At 30.9% G+C, this 19,645-nt stretch overlaps 1 protein-coding gene across 2 annotated transcripts in view; it reads right to left on the bottom strand.

Annotated features, from left to right (window-relative positions):
• Positions 1-5,532: 5,532 nt before the first annotated feature.
• The window catches only part of LOC106884520 (phospholipid-transporting ATPase ABCA1), a 287,667-nt gene continuing 273,554 nt past the window's right edge, over positions 5,533-19,645 (bottom strand). Inside the window, exons 48-49 of one of the 2 annotated variants that reach the window (XM_089355446.1) lie at positions 17,894-18,008; positions 5,813-5,944 (exon numbers count right to left, since the gene is read on the bottom strand). In XM_089355446.1, the coding sequence (XP_089211572.1) occupies positions 17,938-18,008 (71 nt within the window). In that variant the 3' untranslated portion in view covers positions 5,813-5,944; positions 17,894-17,937. Of the gene's footprint in view, positions 5,945-17,893; positions 18,009-19,645 lie in introns of both variants that reach the window. The other variant, XM_052969717.2, reaches the window with a different exon arrangement.

Below are 19,645 nucleotides of genomic sequence, written 5' to 3'. Positions count from 1 at the left end.
GGTTTAGTTCTAATAAAACCAAATTTATGACCAGGATCATTTTTTTGGCTGTAGTTACTTTACTTACTCCACTGAGCATTTATAAAAAAAAATGAAGAAAAGACAAAGAACATATATTATGATTTCACTTACATATAGTGGTCCAACCCATGCCAGCATGGAAACCAGATGTTAAATGATGATGACAGTGATACTAATAACCTGTTGTTAGAATTCAACATACATATGCTTCAGAATAAAGTGTTATAAAAGTACAGAATATAATATGAAATTAATGGAATGGCAAGAGAACAGGAATGATATAATGTAGCAGAAACAGCTATTGAAGTTGATTATGTAATTCCTGTTCCCTAGTCATTCTATGAATTTCATATATATGTGTGTGTGTGTGTGTGTGTGTGTGTGTGTGTGTGTGTGTGTGCATACATAATACATATATATAACAATACATATATTCATATGCATACTTACATACACACACACACGTGTGTGTGTAAATCCGTCACAAACAACTCCTGAAGTCAATAGGGATGTTCACGCATTGCTGGAAACTTCTAATCTGCAAAACAACTAATTACTGCATTAGACCAAGGGACAAAAAATATAACTATTATATGAATAATTAAAAATAATTGGGATAAGGGATCTAAACAATAATAGTTTATTCAATAACTGAATTATACTTCAAGCGTATTGCATTATTTCTGTTTTATTTTCCTATAAATCTGGACTTGATAAGCTTTAATGAACCAAATGAATTTCATATTATCAAACTTTTGTGAGTTAATTCATAATAGTTAATTTATAATAATAGATTGAGATAATTAACATTTTGACTAAAAAGAAAACAAAATTACTTTTATTTTGAGAGATTATGTTCTTATGTATTATACTATAACAATATTTATAGTATAATACATAAGAACATTATCATCATCATTTAACATCAAAACATACACTATGAAACAATGTTATTAACATAACAGTGTTGCATAACGTACATAATCACATTCTGTTTATCTAGACAACCAGTGGTTCTCAACCATTTTATACCCATGGACCCCTTTGATTTTTATTTTACTTGGTCAGAAGGGACCCCACAGCCATATGTATAAAAAACTTCTATTAAATTTTCATGATTAAATATTATTAGGAATTGTATAAAAAATTGTTTAAATATTATGTGTATTGTAGAAATATAACCAGTTTATTACACATATTTTAACAACAAAATCTTATATAGCCTCTGCTTGAGAACCACTGATCTAAACTACCATCTCTTCTGAAATGTCACTGAAATGCTAATGCAACTAATAATTTGTTTTTTAATAATTTAATTTTAAAGAGTAACAAAATCAACATATTTTAAGTTTTGGTTTTTGAGAAATTAAAACTAAAACATATCTAAACTATTTCTTATTGAATTCTGTATTTGAATTTGATTTAGTGGAGCAGGATATTCTAAAAGCACAGAAGTGAAAGTAAGAGTAAGTTAAAGAAAATTCAGAGAGATATTACCTCTGATGGTAAAAAAAAAAAAAGGTTTCTCTTACAGAGTGAAAGACAGATTGTATGATGTCTGAGTATGAACTTCAATGCTTTGAAGCCTTCTAGACTTGCAGAGCCTAGAGAATAAGTTTAAAAAAAACAAAGCTAGCATGCTCCATCAGATGTGCAACACCTGTGTGCACGAATAGTGAAGTACAAATATGTTAAGAGAAAAAATGGGCATAAGAGGAATCAAGTGTAGTGTACAAGAGAGAAGAATGCATTGGTATGTGCATGTGACATACATGAATGACTGGTGATATGTGGTGCTTGAGAAGAGCTGCTCATCACTATAAATCTGAGATTCTAGAAGTATAATGCATATATATATATATATATATATATATATATATATATATATATATATATATATATATATATATATATATATATATATATATATATATATATATATATATAACTGAGCTTCCTCATCCAATTTGTTTCTGTCAAACTTTCTCCATTAGCCCCTCATCTGCCTATCATTCATATTGTCATCACTCTCTGAACTATTGTGGTAGTCTTTTGCTGTAATTAAATCTGAGAATAATTACATATTTCATCATCCTTTTATGTCTTGCTACTTCTTCCACTCCTTTTGGTATCTACACTTCATTCTTAACAGTGTATCTCCCCACTCCCTTTCTGTGCTACCAGTCATCTCACCCTCTCTCCTAAACCACTTTCTCCTGACTCACCCATTAAGTACTTCTGACCACCTATCACTATACATCTGTCACTCTCCACACAACCTTACAATCTCTACTCACCCACCTTGCTTGAGCTTCTGGTCCTACTCTTTTATTCACCTTCTAATAACCTTGAAGTCACTACCATCTTTCCAACTTTACCTCAATAACTCCCATTTGTCTTCTTATGATAAAAGGTAGTCTACAGTAAGAAACTTACATTAACCTCTCAACATATAATATAAAATTGCACCCTTCTCTACTATACTCTCATTCAGTTAAATGCTTTCTTCAGACTTGTAAGTTACATAATGACTGCTCTAGAAATGGAGTCATGAAAAGAGCACCATTTACTCTCAGTGAAGTAGCTGACATTTGAAAAGCATGTACAGAGTGAACAGTGTGTCCATCTGTAAAGAATCACATCTATTCTAAAACAATGCATAATATTATTCTCAATATCTAATCTTGTTAAGGGTTGTATATATGCATGTGTGTGTGTACACTCTCTCCCTCTTTAGTCTATGCTACATCACTCATGGACGTTGACTTCAACTCAAGATCAAATTTCCCTCCAAGCTGTTTGAAATGACATAATATGTCTCATCTTTGAGACAGCACATAATTCTGTGTTCATGAGCATATGTCATGCAGGCCTGACTACTAAGTTTGAATGGGGGTTATAGAAAAACACACATTTACATATATATATGCAACTTGTATACATATATGCATTTGAAGCACCCTACCACTACAAATACCAGGCCAACCCTTTGCCACCCACTTCAAAAAGAAAAACAAACAAACAAACAAACAAAACAAAAACAGCCCATTCCATTATCCATTCATCAGCGTGTGATATTAGTGTACACTCAAAGAAACAGAAAGAACAATGTGTCATATTCAAAGCACCGACAGGTTTCATTGAACATTTTCTATTTCTGCTTCTTCACCGACTCTGTTTTATCTTTCAGTTCCTCTTTCATCTTAATTTTTCCCTCCACGTCATTCTGGCTAGCTTCTCTTCCTCTTTACATTTCTCTTTCCTTCCACCATTCTCATTCCTACTGCTTTCTGATTACATATGCACGGTCATGTTGTTTTGTGTTCCTCATCAGTTGTAGTCAATTGCTCAAACACTAAGGATGTAATGTAAAATTCTTTCCTTCACTCCATCATCTTAACCCCTGGTGAAAGACTTTGTCTAAATTGATGGAAACTCCACTTTCCAAGGCAATTAGCCTATCTGTCATTTTCTCCAAATAATACAAGTCTTGCTGATGCAGAACACCACCAGTTTCCTAGGATTCTGTTTTATCTGATTTATATATATGTATTTATTTATTCATTTATAAGCCATGAAACTATATAAGTGACTCTAGAGCCAAAAGGTTCATACAAGACACCTATCAAATTTCAAATGTCATACACAAACTGTAGACTTTTGAGTCACTAATGTACTTTCACAGCTAAGAAATGAGGAAATATATGTTCTAGTTTACATTTTTGAGTTCTATTGCTCCTGTTTCTATCACTAAAGACACACAAACACACATACATATATACACTCACACATAAGTGTATGTATGTGTGTGAATATATATACATATATATATATATATACACTCACACACATATATATTACCACCACCACCACCACTGTTGTTGTTGTTTAAATGTCTACTTCTCAATGCTTGCATGATTAGACTGGGCTTGATTGGAGAAGATTTGTCATAGTAGGATGCTTTTCTGCTCTTTCTGCCACCAACCTTATATTTCTAAGGAAGGTACTGTTTCCCTTAGCCTAATCTACTGAACAATGAACAACCCAGGTATGCTTTTATAGAACATTGCATAAAAAAAAAAAAGTATAATTTGTATGAACAATGATACTGTGTTTACTATTGACATTCATATATCAATATAAGGAGCATAATATTTTGCCGAGTGCACACACACACACACATAGAGTACATCTTGTGTGCACAAGATGTATGACTGCTACTCTTGAATTTAGAGCTCCATGTAGATTATCATCATCCAGTCTGCTTCTAATATAATGGTGGTGGCTACTACTGTTCTTAGTAGTACTACTGGTTAAGATATATGGAGCAAATGTAGAAATTACCATTATCGTTAAACATCCAACTGCACAATGGCAAAATGTAAGTAGGAACAAATGATATAAACTTGTGTTTATCATAATTTCTCATAGACATATACATACATACACACACACACACACACACACACACACACACACACACATATATATATATATATATATATATATACATACATACATGAAGGGCTTCTTCCAGTGTCTGTGTAACAAATTTCACTCGTAAGTTTTATTGGTCAATCTGATGCTATACTAGAGAACACCATCCAACACTGCCCATGCAGTGGATGTAAATTCCAAACTATGTAGTTCCAAAACCAACTTAACAACAAACAATCTTCATACATACATATAACACATGTACACACATATGCTTAATATAATATATCAAATACAGTCTCTTATTTGGAGCAATTTAATTTAATTCTAGGAAAAAAGATGTTCTGGCCCAGCTCAGCCATAATTTGAAGATTATGAAACTTGGAGTTTTTTTTTTTTTTTTTTTTGCTAATAAGAGACTGCGTATAAAGAATTAGTAACTCTGAAAATGAACAGTACACTACATATATACATACATATATATATATATGTATACATTTAAATACACACACACTCATAACTATATATGTATATATATATATATATATATATATATATATATATATATATATATATACACATATACATGTGTATATATACATATGTATATATACATATGTATATATATACATATGTATATATACATATGTATATATACATATGTATATATATACATATGTATATATACACACATATATATATATACATATATATATATACACACATATATAACATATATATATATATATATACACACACATATATATACATACATACACACACACATATATACATATATGTATATATGTGTATGTATATATACATATATGTGTGTCTATATATATACAGATATGTATATATATGTATATATGTGTGTGTATATATATATACACATATGTATATATATATATATATATATATATATACACATATGTATATATATATATATATATATATATATATATACACATATGTATATATATATATATATATATATATATACACATATGTATATATATATATATATATATATATATATATACACATATGTATATATATATATATATATATATATATATATATATATATATATATATATTATACATATGCACACTCACACATACGATTATATTTACATGAAAGTTTATGCTTGTGTAAATATACACTTTTGTAGCAGAGACAAAAATTTTGCATGCATGTATCTTCGTTTTTGTACATCCATGCACATAAGCTTGAAACAAAAGAGGTTTGTTCTCAACATGGCTTCATTACACCATGATATCTTTTCTCTCTTCGTCATCTAATTGCAGTGTGTTTTCGTAAGCATAGAGCTGGCCCTCCTCCATTGATTTTTGTTTGGAAGCTTTTGTTTCTGGTGTATTAGGAACCAACTCAACTGTACTGCTACATCTGCTTAGATTATCCTCATTGCAAACTTGTAGGAAATTGTTAGATACTGGCAGTGAATTTCTCGTGTCTCTTGAATCTATAATGAAATAAAAGATTAATGAGACCAAGAAAATATAAAATTGTTTATAGGATATAATTGTGTAGAATGTATAAAATGTAAGGTCAAAAGAAAAATTAAAACAAAATGAAATGAATTTGGATTTAGAGAAACAAGATACAAATAGATAAGGGAATTGCATGGAGTTATCCTATCTTATTGGACTATAGGTTTTTTTTTCTTTTACCATCTTCAGGGGCTTTTTTTTTTTTTAAGAAGTAAACATTTCACAAAATTAGAGGCAATTTTAATTTTAGTATTTAACTACACTGCAGTATTGAAGGATGATTTGATAATCTTTTTTAATGGTTTATTAGATGAAAGAAGCAGAGCCCATGATGTATAAATAACTATTTGAAAGGTTGACAGTTCATATTTTTTTTCACTGAAACTGCATTGCATCCATAGCCAAGGCACTTAAGTTTCAACTGGATTTATTCATGTAGCTGTGAATGATAAAAAGTTCCAGAGAATGGAAATGACTTACAACATTCAATAGCAACAACAGCAGCAGTATAAAATTGATCAGAATTTTGTCAGGTTTGCTATACTGAATGCATCAATTTTGCCAATAAACTGAGGTAAGACAGTTGGCAAGAATTACCTCTTTTGTCACTAACAATTTAACCTAACCACCACTGACTGGATTTTGACACAGGACTTTATTTCAGGCTGCATGTAATGTCTACTGTGCAACAGTCCTGGCTTATTAAATTCCTCAAACACAGCTATTTGTTTTAAGTGGACATCTTTACCATAAAGAGATCCACTATAATCATGACTGGTATATATATATATATATATATATATATATATATATATATATATGGGAGAATGTACGAAAAAAAAAACAACAGACGAGGACAGGTGGTGTAAACAACAAAAGGATGTATTAGTTTGATGCTCGGGAATACAGAAAGTCTCTCTCTCTCTCTCTCTCTCTCTCTCTCTCTCTCTCTCTCTCTATATATATATATATATATATATATATATATATATATATATATATATATATATGAGTCCTTTGCTTAAGATTGGATGCAGAGAAGCTTTATTCCCATCACAGGATTTCCATAATCTTATCCAGAATGGGTAGAAACACATATGAAGCTAATATCAAATTAAGAAAAAAGTATATTACTCCAATAATAACTTATATAAAAAAATAAACAACAAAAGTATGAACATGTAACAAAAATACAAACATAACAATGACATGCTACAAAATATAGACAGATAACAGGAAAGTAGGCATGTTACAAAATATAGGCATGTTACAAAATATAGACATATAACAGAAGTGTAAGGAATGCTACAAAATATAGACATGTAACAATAGAGTAGGTGTGTTACAAAATATAGGAATATAACAGAAGTGTAAGTATGTTATAAGATATGGACATGTAACAAGAGTATAGGCATGACACAAAATATAGACATGTAACAATAGAGTAGGTGTGTTACAAAATATAGGAATATAACAAAAGTGTAAGCATGTTATAAGATGTGGACATGTAACAAGAGTATAGGCATGACACAAAATATAGACATATAACAGAAGTATAAGGAATGTTACAAAATATGGATATGTAACAAGATATAATCAATTCTTTTCACATTACTATTTTACTGCTGTGTGATTAAAATGTATTTAAATGTTTACATATATCAAATTGAGCTAAACTGTTTAAAAAAGTATGATTTTAGTAGATATTTCCAAGAATAATATATGAAATCAATTATATATATATATATATATATATATATATATATACACATAATGTTTTGTAGCTCTAATAATGAAAATTTAAGGATTTCATTATTTTCAATACACTAGAAATTCAATCCTGTTACTCTGAGAATTAAGTTTGTTAAATATGTTTCTATATTCAAATAATAAATTTACAAATATATTTAAATTAGATGAATGATAATTGTAACAACTGAAATACATAATGCCCGTGAATTTTTTATGACAATAACTGTGATGACTATGATATTTAATTACACCATTCACAAGTTGACAATGTAGAAAGCAGAAAAATGTGCAAACAGAACAAACATTTGTCTATATTTGAGAGAAAGTGTGATGAAAGAAATATTTGGAAATTAAATATGATTTTATATATGCAAACATATTTCAATATATTTTAGCCTAACTGTGGAATGCTAGAACTGCAGGTGCAGTCACAGTAATGCACAAGCTTCAGCATTTGATTCTCAAAAGAGGAGGGGTTGGTAAAAAAAGCCAAATTTGCTGTCTTCAATTCAGTTTTTTTTGTGTTTATCCTCAACTATGGTCATGAATGAATATGATCAGAAATACAAATGGCTGAAGCTGAAATGGGACTCCTTTGAAGGATCATAAGAGAACATGGGTTTTTTAAGTGAGTTTTGCTGAAATTAAGTTTCTTAGTGGCTTTTTGTTGTGTTTTTCACATCAAGAAATTGATAAAATTTAAATTATTTAAAAATTATTATACACCACACTTAGAAATAATTACTTAAATCTGTTATTGAAAAAAAAAAATTAAATACTGCTGTAATGTATGTGTATGTGTGTGAGAGAGAGAAAGAGAGAGAGTAAATGAGAGAGAGATGAATATTAAGAGAATGGCTGAATGGTTGTTTTGATCTATTTTGGTTGCACTAATTTTGATATCTAGTTCACATATTCTGTCACTTCATTGGGTTGTTTCATGCTCACAGTTGATAAATTTAACTATATAAAGGTGTGTATAGTCAGTCTTCAGTTACCCCATGGGTGATAAGACAACAATTAGAATTAAAATAACCTTGCTGTAGCTGTTGAAGTGTTCTCGCATTACCCTTAGGATATAGACCAAAACTCCTTTTACCATTAGTGTGAAATAAATTTGAATATGTTTTCATATTTTGATCTGAATTTCATAGTTTGTACATTGTATGGCAGGCACTGCTGGAATTTCCCTGGAAGCATTTTAATCTAAGATCTATGGTAATCGATAAAGAAGAAAGAGTGGAATTTTCAAGAATTTTTTGGATTAAAATTGATAGTGGATGCTGTCAGTAAAAATGCACATCTTATTTAATTTCAACTCAGTTTAGAGTTTTATTTTTTTGGTGCAATTTTATTTATGAAAGATTATCAGTATTTCCTTAAGATATATTGAAAAATGTTAGATCATCTGTTCAAAGAGGAAAATAAATTCCTATTTTCAATTGAAATTTTATATTGCTTATACTTATAAACAAAGACTCAAATTTTAAACTAATAGCAAAAAAACAAAGCAAACAATTATTGTAGCTAATTTTAACTTTTACATATAGTTTCTATAGAAACTGAAATTTGTTTAATATTTAAACTGATAGTACAGTTTCTGAAATGAGGTTCAGTAGCAAGGTATGGCCGTGTGGTGAAAAAGTTCACTTTGTAATCATGTGGCTCTGAGTTCAATCCCTTAGTGCAGTACTTTAAACAAGTGCTATCTACCATAGTCTTGAGATTCTGGGGAGAAGCAATCAAGCATAATGAGTAGTGCATGACCTGAAAGAAATGGGTACGTAGTATATGGGATAAGAGGGGGTGATTAGTATGTTAGGTGGGTTTAGGTAGAAGTGGTATAACACTAGCTAGTTCCCAGGAGTTTAAGACATTGTGGCAATAAACCATGGGAAACTTTTTCCAAGAAGCAGGCTGCATGAGATATGGATCATCATCAGGTGGGCTGCACAACTAAAAAGAATTTAATGTAATTTTTCATTAGGTGTGTCATTCAGAAAATCCAGCAGGCCGCAGTTTGCTCATGGCTGCGATAGACTTACATAAAGAGAGAGACAGTATGTCTATGAGCCAGAGATCATAGTATGCTGTGGACTCAGTCTTTAATTATCAGATATTTTTCATTTAGATGTGATCTACAATGTTTATGTCTTGGAGCAGCAGTGTCCAAGATATTGTTGTATACCATTAGTGGGGAGGGTTCTTACTTGAATGTCAAGAAAGAGCATCTGGAATTTTGAGTCCTACCACCTGTATAGGCTTTGAGGATCACAATTATTGTCCAAGGCTAGAGAACATTTCCCTGATACGAACCATGATTGTATTATTGTGCTGTTGACAGAGACAAGATTGTCATATCCTCATTCAAGAGGGTTTTGAAATCTGTGTTCTTGAGGACAGTGCAATTTTCATGTGTGGTGTCTTGGATGCGCATGAATGATGCCTGTGTACAATGGAAGGTTGGGAAGAAGTGAAGAGTAATATTATCTGCTTAGGAGATAGAAGAGGCAGCAAAAGTAGTGAGGGTGGTACAACTAGCTGTGGGGCACATCAGAATTGAGGTCATGTGTGAGAGTTCTATCAGCAGATACTGAAATGGTACAAGCTTCCATTCAAGAGATGACAGATAAATGTAACCTATATTTAGCTAAGAACTTTAAAATGTTCAAATTCTCTAATTTGAATCCTACAATAATTTCCCTTGTGAAAATATATGTAATTTCCTACTGAAAAAAACTTCAATGGATTTTTTAAAACCATGAACTTACACCAAATTAAATATGCATATGTTTATATAATTCTTCAATAACCAACAAATAAAAGGAGACAAATGTGATATCTCAATAAGATAATAACAGTCAAGATTTGGAGACACAAAACCTAAGAAATACATTTGTCATAATCAAAAACAAATTTCCATTATGTTATTTAATGAGTGATATAAGAAATCACCAGAGTGGTTCCCCAAATGAAGATAATGAAACAGTTCAAAATTTGATTCAAGAAAATATTCTTCACTCTATTTAGTATATAAACCAAGACATAATAGAAGTTGAGAAAATATGATAAAGTGAGTAAGTTTTGAAATAAACTTTATTGATATTAAAGATGACTGTTTCAAAGCTACAGGGTTTCACAGACAAAGAAATCTACCTAGCAATTTCTAACATTAATAAAATGAAAGGTAAATCCCACAATTCTCCAAGACAGGAAGCTATTTTATATGTAAGTTTCCTGATGAAATGTATTGAGTGTAGCAAGCTAATAGTAGACTTGTTAAGTATAGTGTTTCTTCTGCTTACGATGTTGAACTGTATTTTACATATAGTGTGTATTTATTTGCTTTGTGAATATGCGACAGGTTTTATTGAGAATTCACTGAGCACAACTTAACATAGTATAAGCATGGTTTGATTTTCATTGAGGAGCTTATGACAACATTTACCTTCATATTGGTTATAAATGTATACCAATTGTTATTGCTTATTGAAAAATTAAATATAAAATTAGGTACTAATAACTGTAAATATACACATTCTGGCACTTGGTGATTGCTTTAATACTCAACTGTAAGTATGTATATACATACATACAATTGAACTTTAAAGCAATCATCAAGAAATCTCAAGTTGTAAATATCTATAAATTTAATCACAGTTAAACATTTTGGAACTTAAAAAACACCATCTATTTAAAATACAAATTAACAGTAAGTGAACAGAAATCCTCATGGTCAGGTGACACTATAATTGCAGTATACAACACAATGAAATTATGGTCTTAACAATCAGTCATATGAGATATGTGAACAATCCGAGTCTAGATGCTTTGGTTTTATGCAAACACTGGACAATTTGTGGAATATCAAAAGAGCTTAAACACCTTAACACAGTTACCAATAGTTCTCAGCATGACAAATATCAGGCCTCCCTGCCAAATCATTAGTGAAAATTACGAGCTTCTTTACAAATAAATTCAAAAGTATTTTACCTCCATGTGATTCTTTTCTATTTTATTTTTATTCACTTATTTATTTTGCCATGAATTTGGACAAGTTTCAAAAGTTGGAAGTAATTTATCAGAAAATAATAGTACACATAAATAAAACCTATAATAATGTAAGTAGCCAGATGATCATGACTGAGGATGAACAAAACTAGCTCGAAACCGAGTTAGTCACACGATCTTGTCACCTGCTAGAGGATGGTAGGGGTTTGCAATATATACAGTGTGCAGGCTGCACCCATAACCAGCCGGTAGATCTGCCTGAGGTTAAAACAGGAGTAACATAGAACAGCCATATCAATGTGGCAATTAACTTTGAAATAATTGATCTTAGAGTGAACATTTGTCAAGGCAAGTCACATGACACCTTTCACTTGTTGGGGACATCTGTATTTTGTTATTCTTGCTAAAGCAGAAAAGTCTTTTCCAACACAAATATGTTGAGATGAAAAGAAGCAGAATTTGTATAGCCCTCTTTCAGCAATTTGAGTGCTGTTGAGTAGATACAAATTTACTCCAAAAGGTTTGAAATTTTACAAGAGTGAAATGTTTTCAAATACATTCCATATCAACAATTTCTTTTCTTAACTCTTCCAAAATTTCTTTAATATTACATAATTGGATTCACTATCCAATTGTACTTTTATCTGGAATCCCAGGAAGTATTTGTACATAAAATTATCACTTTTCTTTAGATGTTCAAAGAAGATATTTCTGGTAATGGTTGCAATTTCTGTCGCTTCTGAAAAAGTTAGAGGAGAAGGAAATGACATGTAATTTCTTGATAATTCAGTTTACTAATTTCTCAGTTTCTTTCCATGTTGTACTGTTCTCTTTAAAGGTTCATGATGAAAGCATTGACTTTATTGAAGAAGTAAGCAAAATATGATAAATATAACACAAATTTCTCAATCAGAAATTTACTAGATTTTTTTTTTTAATGACAAAAAAAAATATATTTCATCAAGAAGCTCAATTATTTATTAAAGAATTTTTTCACATGACAACCATCAAACTTCCAAGTCCAGTAGCAAGTTTTTATAAGCAGCTCTTGGCATTGGCTGGCTCAGAAAATAATCAGACATTAGTAGGATTGGTTTTAATGACATTCATGATGTTCATAATAACTTTCCTATCAAATGTTCTTCTGAAGAAACAATTATCATTCATTAACGGGTTCTAGCATAAAAAATAACACGTCTACCATTGCAATAATTTCTGATAATTTTGGACACTATTTTTTTGGCTCAGGATTTCCTCTTTTCTTTTTATCTTAGCTAGATGTGTAAATTCTTCTGTACAGAATTCTGTTTTGGAAACTTATCCATTAGATTACCTCTAAGGATAAAACATTTGTATTCCTAAATAAATGCAATTAGAGAATGGGTAGAAGATCATTGCTTACCTAAGTTCAAGTTCAATGTCAAATTAAATATAAACTTTACTGATTAATGTGCTGCAAATTATGACTGCTCTATGGCAGTTATATATGTAGTTCTCAGTACATAGAATCAGTACATGAGAATATAGAATCATTTATAAACCCACAATGAAAATGTATGGTATGATGATTGTGGGGGGCTGGAACTGAAATGCATAGTTTTCATGTAAGCAGATCAAAGAAAACAAACTGTCATGACAAGTTCAATGTATTTGAACTGTCAACAGGTTGTGAGGTCAGCTGATCTTTTACATGACCATAAGGACTAGTTAAGGTTTAGAATCACATGTGTAATGGCTCAGAGAAAACCTGTATGAAAGGCAGAAGTAAAATGCAGATTTCTTGTTTGCAAATCAAAGAGAACAAGTTATCTTGACAAATTATCTTTAATTTCAATCGTTAAAACCTACAGGAATTTGATTTCTTGGAAGTATGGCTATCTAAATAAATAAATGAATGAAAAATTTAAATAGAAACAACATAATTTTAAATTTATTAAACATAGTGATTTTCCTGCCACTTTGTCAAACCTCACAAACCCCCATTGGAGGGGACCAATTCCCCTCTCCTTCATAAAAGAAAGACTGCCTTAGCAAACATGCTAAGTAGATTATCAAATGTAAACTGATTCATAAAACTGAATTTTCTGAGTCAACACAGTTTAACAATTACTCCATAAACAAAACACCAAATAGCAATACATGATTTAATAATAACTTTAATGACAACAGCAACATAGTCAGATAGAAGCAACCTCTGAATCTAGTGGCAAACTACAAGACATGCACTCTCATGGTCAGCAACAATTCATCTGAAATTTAAAGCTTTGCTGAATGAACAGATGAAAAGATACCTTATTTTATGAATGGAAAGAAGTCAAAGCAAAGTTGATGGGTGGAATTTGAAATCAGATGTTGAGCAACAAGACTAAATACCACAGGACAATTTGTATGACACTCCTGATTTGGTCCTCCATCACTTAGATATTTCACAGTATTAAAAAATGCTACAAATCTGCAGAATATCAATGGTGTCAGACCCTCGAATTTGAATGTCATATCAAAAATATCAATATATTGAAAACTACAGGCAATTATTATTTTAGTCACTGTATTAGAATATAGGACAACTTTACCAATGTAAGGCACAAGCATGTGTGCACATAAACACATATTAGAATTAAAGAAAGAAAAGAGGAAAAATGTCACAAAATATTGTTAAAAATATAACAAAAAGACCCACGGACTGATAATTGTTATCTTTATATTAAACACAACTTTAAACTTCGTAATCAGCTTAATTTTTGTAGCTGGAATTCTTTGAATCACAAAAGTAATGATATACTTACTTGAATTATGGGATGACAAGCAGACAAATTTCAAGAAAATTTTCATTTTATTTCCAAAATAAAATCATTAAGTTGTTTAGTGAAAAATAACTTCAAAACGAAATTATAACTAAGATATACCCACCACCAAAAAAAAAAAAAAGGAAAAAAATGTATGAAACAATGTAACAAGCTCAATAAACAACATATGAAGAAGCAAATATAGATATTACAGAAAAAATAAACTAGATAGTATAATAAATACACTAAAAACAAATAAGAAACACAAACTCATTACAAACACATAATGATTAGAATGTGATTAATAAAGAATAAACAAATGAACAATAGAGAAGATGAGATATATACAGTCAATAGTTACAATCTGACTGCAGAATAACTGTGACAATGCGGGAGAAGGAGGAGATGAAATAGTTTTCACAATAATTGCTTTCTGTCCCCTCTGTTTCATTAGCTGCTTCATTATGGTATCAATTCTTGCCACCCCCTTCTCATTGTACCAATGTCTAACAGATGCACAGGAGTCTAAATATTTGGGTGATTTAACACGAGCATATGAATGCACCAATTACACAATATAATCAGACTATTAACATCAACATCTTTAAATAAATGACATTTAAGTCATGTCATAAATCAACATCCTCATCTAAAATATTAACTGTCAGAAATTCAACATCAGCTAAGAACCATGTTAAGAAATATAGAGATAATAAAAGGTAATAAAATGTCTTCTGATGACATCCTATTCATGAATATTATACAAGTACATTTACCATGATTACAGTAATAGTTTCAAATTTCAGCACAGAGCCAGTAGTTTTTGAGAGGAGGTCAAAGTTAATTAGATTAACCTCAGTATTTGACTGGTATTTATTTTAGTCAACCTCAAAAGAATGAAAGACAAGGTTGACTTTGTTGGAATTTGAACTCAGAGCATATAGACAGATGAAATGCCACTAATGGTTCTACAAAAACACTGCCTTTACCATGATTACAATAATTATTGTATTTAAATAACAGAACTGATATACAGTTGTCAAGAAGGAAAAACATAAAAAATGGTCCAGATGGAATCAGGTACACAGTTCTTTCAAAATAAAAATATAAAACTGATTTACTTCTATGAATTTTAAATATTTAAATTTTAATTAATAATTAACCACTCAAGATAATTTTTGCTCATTGAAAACAAAAGAAAAAATAATGACTATCCAACAGCATGCAGCTATTATCTATTTTTTTTAAGGGTTACATATTTCTGCATTTTTCACATCAAATATAACCCTATTTTCATTTTTTTTATTATATACTTAAGTTTCCTGCTTTGTTCATAATAGTTACATAAACATTTATTTTTTTTCACTCAAAGTAGTTAAAAATATCATGCCTTGTTCATTTCTTATATAGATGCTTCTCAGCTTAAACATTATTTTTTTTTCATTATATATTATTTTCATTGTGATTTGGACATCTAAAGTTTAGTTATATAGTGAGAAATTATTATTTGCATCATAGAAAGAAACTGCATAGTACAGAGATTAATGACATCCTTTTATGTTTAGATTTCAAATTCTACAATTGTTAGCATTGGGGTTGATGAAATAAACATTAGTAGCATGTTGGGGGTTGATAAAAATGACAACTCCTCTTCCAGTATCTATGCCTAATTTAGAAATAATAATAATAATGATAATACTTTCTACTAAAGGCACAAGGCCTGAAATTTGGTGGGAGGGGACTAGTTGATTACATTGATCCCAGTGTTTCACTGGTACTTAATTTATTGACCCCGAAAGGATGAAAGGCAAAGTCGACCTTGGTAGAACTTGAACTCAGAATGTAGCAACAGGCAAAATACCACTAAGCATCATCATCGTCATCATTATTATTATTATTAAGGCAGTGAGTTGGTAGAATTGTTAGCATACTGGACAAAATACTTAGTGGTATCTCGCCCGTCGCTACGTTCTGAGTTCAAATTCTGCTGGGGTCAACTTTGCTGCTCATCCTTTTGAGATCAATAAATTAAGTACCAGTTACGCGCTGGGGTCGATGTAATTGACTGATTCCCTCTCCTAAAATTTCAGGTCTTGTGCCTATAGTAGAAAGGATAATAATAATAATAATAATAATAATAATAATGATAATAATAATAATAATAATAATAATAATTATTATTATTATTATTATTATTATTATTATCATCATCATCATCATTTCTAAGGCAGTAAGCTGGTAGAATTATTAATATGCTGGGCAAAATGCTTAGTGGCATTTCTTTTGATTCTGAGTTCAAATCTGTCTTTAGATTCTGAGTTCAAATTCTGCTGGGGTCAACTTTGCCTTTCATCCAGGGTTGATAAAAGAAGAATTAGTTGAGCACTGGGGGATGATTTAATTGACTTACCAGCTCCCTCAAAATTTCTGGCCTTGTGCCAAAACTTGAAACCATTATTATTATTATTAAATTAAGCATAAGACCTAGATATTGGGAGAGGGATCTGGTAAGTTTTATCAACTCCAGAGGTATGAAAAGCAATGCCGATAATGGTAGAATTTGAAAGCTAAACATAAACGGATGTGACTAAACACTGTACTGCATAGATTCCATGATAAAAATAATAACAATTTCTTACACTAATGCAATCCCCAGTATTTTGCAGTGTGGACTATAGTTGATTGAATCACAGTATTTATTGATCTTGGAAAGATTAAAAGCAATGTTGATCTCAATGAAACTTGAAATCAGAGCAGAGGGGGATGAAACTAAATATTGAAAGGCACTTAGCCCTGCACTATACTATTCATGCTACTTCACAAGTATAATTAAGATGTGGTAGTATAGCCATCATTCACAAATAAGCATGACTTAGTAACATATACCATGTTCTTATTAATTGTTGTAGGTGCCTATGTAGTCATGAGTAGATACAGACATCCTTTTGGCCTGCCCACCCTGAATCTAGCAACACATTAAGGATATGCTAGCAGGAGGTAGAGAGAGCATTTGCCTGGTATTCACATGCAGCTGAGTAGACTGAAGCAACAGGAAATAAAGTGTTTGCTCCAAGACACAATGCACTGCCTGATCCAAGAACTGAACCCACAACTTTCTGATCATAATAATCCCAACATCTTAATTACCAAGCTACTCTCAATCTATAACTTTAAATATGAAACAAATTATTAATTTCTCATTAGAGCTCTGTTCTTTGTAAAATGTAATGGATGGTATTCTACTTTGAAAAACAGCAAGAAAAAAAAAATCATTTGCAAAATTATGAAAAAGGTTTACAGTATGGTGATATTAAACAACAGGATGTTCAAAGAGTTTCAAAAAGGAAGGAATAGAAATATTGAAAAACTCACGACTAGGACAATAGTATGGACATAGGGTTAAGTGAAGGTAGATACTAGCTATCACATGCATCATACCATGCCAAATTAGAGAGGGGGATGGTCTCACCAACAAGCCTTGAGCTGGCTGTAGGATAAGCAAACTTCAAGTCAATGTATGTATAATATATACATATATAAATAAATATATATATATATTTCCAAATTTTTTTTCAAAGAAGTAACCATGTAAACAGTTGACAAAACAAGGAAAACTGGATTATAGATTCAAGACAAAACCATATTAACAATTCATAATTTGATTTTGAAGCTTATAGACTGATATTTCTTTCAAATAAAGATAAACAAATAAATTTATATTCAAGAAGAACAAACAAAACATAATTTTTATAAAACTGAAAAACAATTGGTTAAATACAATATTTGGAGTGACTTTAGATGGACTACATGTTTGAAAGTATTTAGCAGGAAATATTGACCAGTTGTTAATATAACAATGAATTAGACACAACATTTCTTTCCTTGAGGGAAACCAGATAATCTTCATCAACATTATCATTATAGTGTTGGCAGTAATGAAAATGTTGATGATGATGATGCTGATGATGATGATGATGCTGATGATGATGATGATGCTGATGATGATGATGATGCTGATGATGATGATGATAACAATCATGATGACAATGATGACATCTAGTACACTCTGTAAAGTGGTCGGTATTAGGAAGGGGATCCAGCTGTTGAAACCACACCAAGAGAGACATTAGGGCTTAGCGAAGTCCTTTCACCCATCAATTCCTGATGAACCATCCAATGTCACTCTAACATTTAATATTTATGTCTGCATTTATCTACCTATCTACATCCACACACACACACACATTGTGAAATGGAAGAAATCCTTTTCAGTATTATGGAAAACACCCAAATTTCTATTGCTAAAAATGACATTGCACCTGGTAGGAAAAAGATTAAAATTATGTGCTGTAATACTGAGTTATTTTTCAATGTTCCTAGCAACACATTAAGGATATGCCAGCAGGAGGTAGAGAGAGCATTTGCCTGGTATTCACATACAGTTGAGTAGACTGAAGCAACAGGAAATAAAGTGCATATTTTGGTGCATATAAAACTGAATAGCTCTGTAAATATTTAATTTCAAACTGTTTTTCCTTCAATAGTTTTTCGTATAATTAAAAGTCTTTCTATGCATCTGCAGGAATTTTTTGTGTGATATCTCTTTCTTTCTCTTTTCTCACCCTCTCTCTCTCACTTACTCACCTCTCTGTTGCTTTCTGTTCCTCTGCCCTCTACCACTTTTTTCTCTCTCTTCTCACTACCATACAATCTATGACCATTCCTTTTTTTCACTTGACCACTGACTTGTTCAGTCACCTTTCTCTCAGTCTCTCACCTCCTTCTATACTTTCAACAAAGGGTTTGCTTTTACACCTTTTATTCAACCTTTTCTTCTGTGCACTTTCTGTTTCCAGTCCTACAGCACATTTTCCATTGCAATACTTATACATACGTCTTATGTCAGAGCTGCACAGCTTTTATTTTGTTTGTATATTGTATATTTTACTTCGTTTTTGTATTTGGTTTGCAAGAATTCCTTATGCGAATTCGTGTTGAAGCATTTTTTTTTGTGTCTGGGGAGAATCGTTCTGCTTTAATGCCTTATTAATTAACACACTCACTAATTCAATTTCCACTCATTTACTTATTATTTTTTCTAAAAGTTTCATTGCTTCTTGCAAG

Source organism: Octopus bimaculoides, chromosome 7, assembly GCF_046866305.1.
Source record: "Octopus bimaculoides isolate indiv1 chromosome 7, ASM4686630v1, whole genome shotgun sequence".
Classification (NCBI taxonomy): Eukaryota; Metazoa; Mollusca; class Cephalopoda; order Octopoda; family Octopodidae; genus Octopus; species Octopus bimaculoides.
The sequence above is the reverse complement of the archived record's forward strand: the minus strand, read 5'-3'. Positions and strand labels throughout refer to the sequence as shown.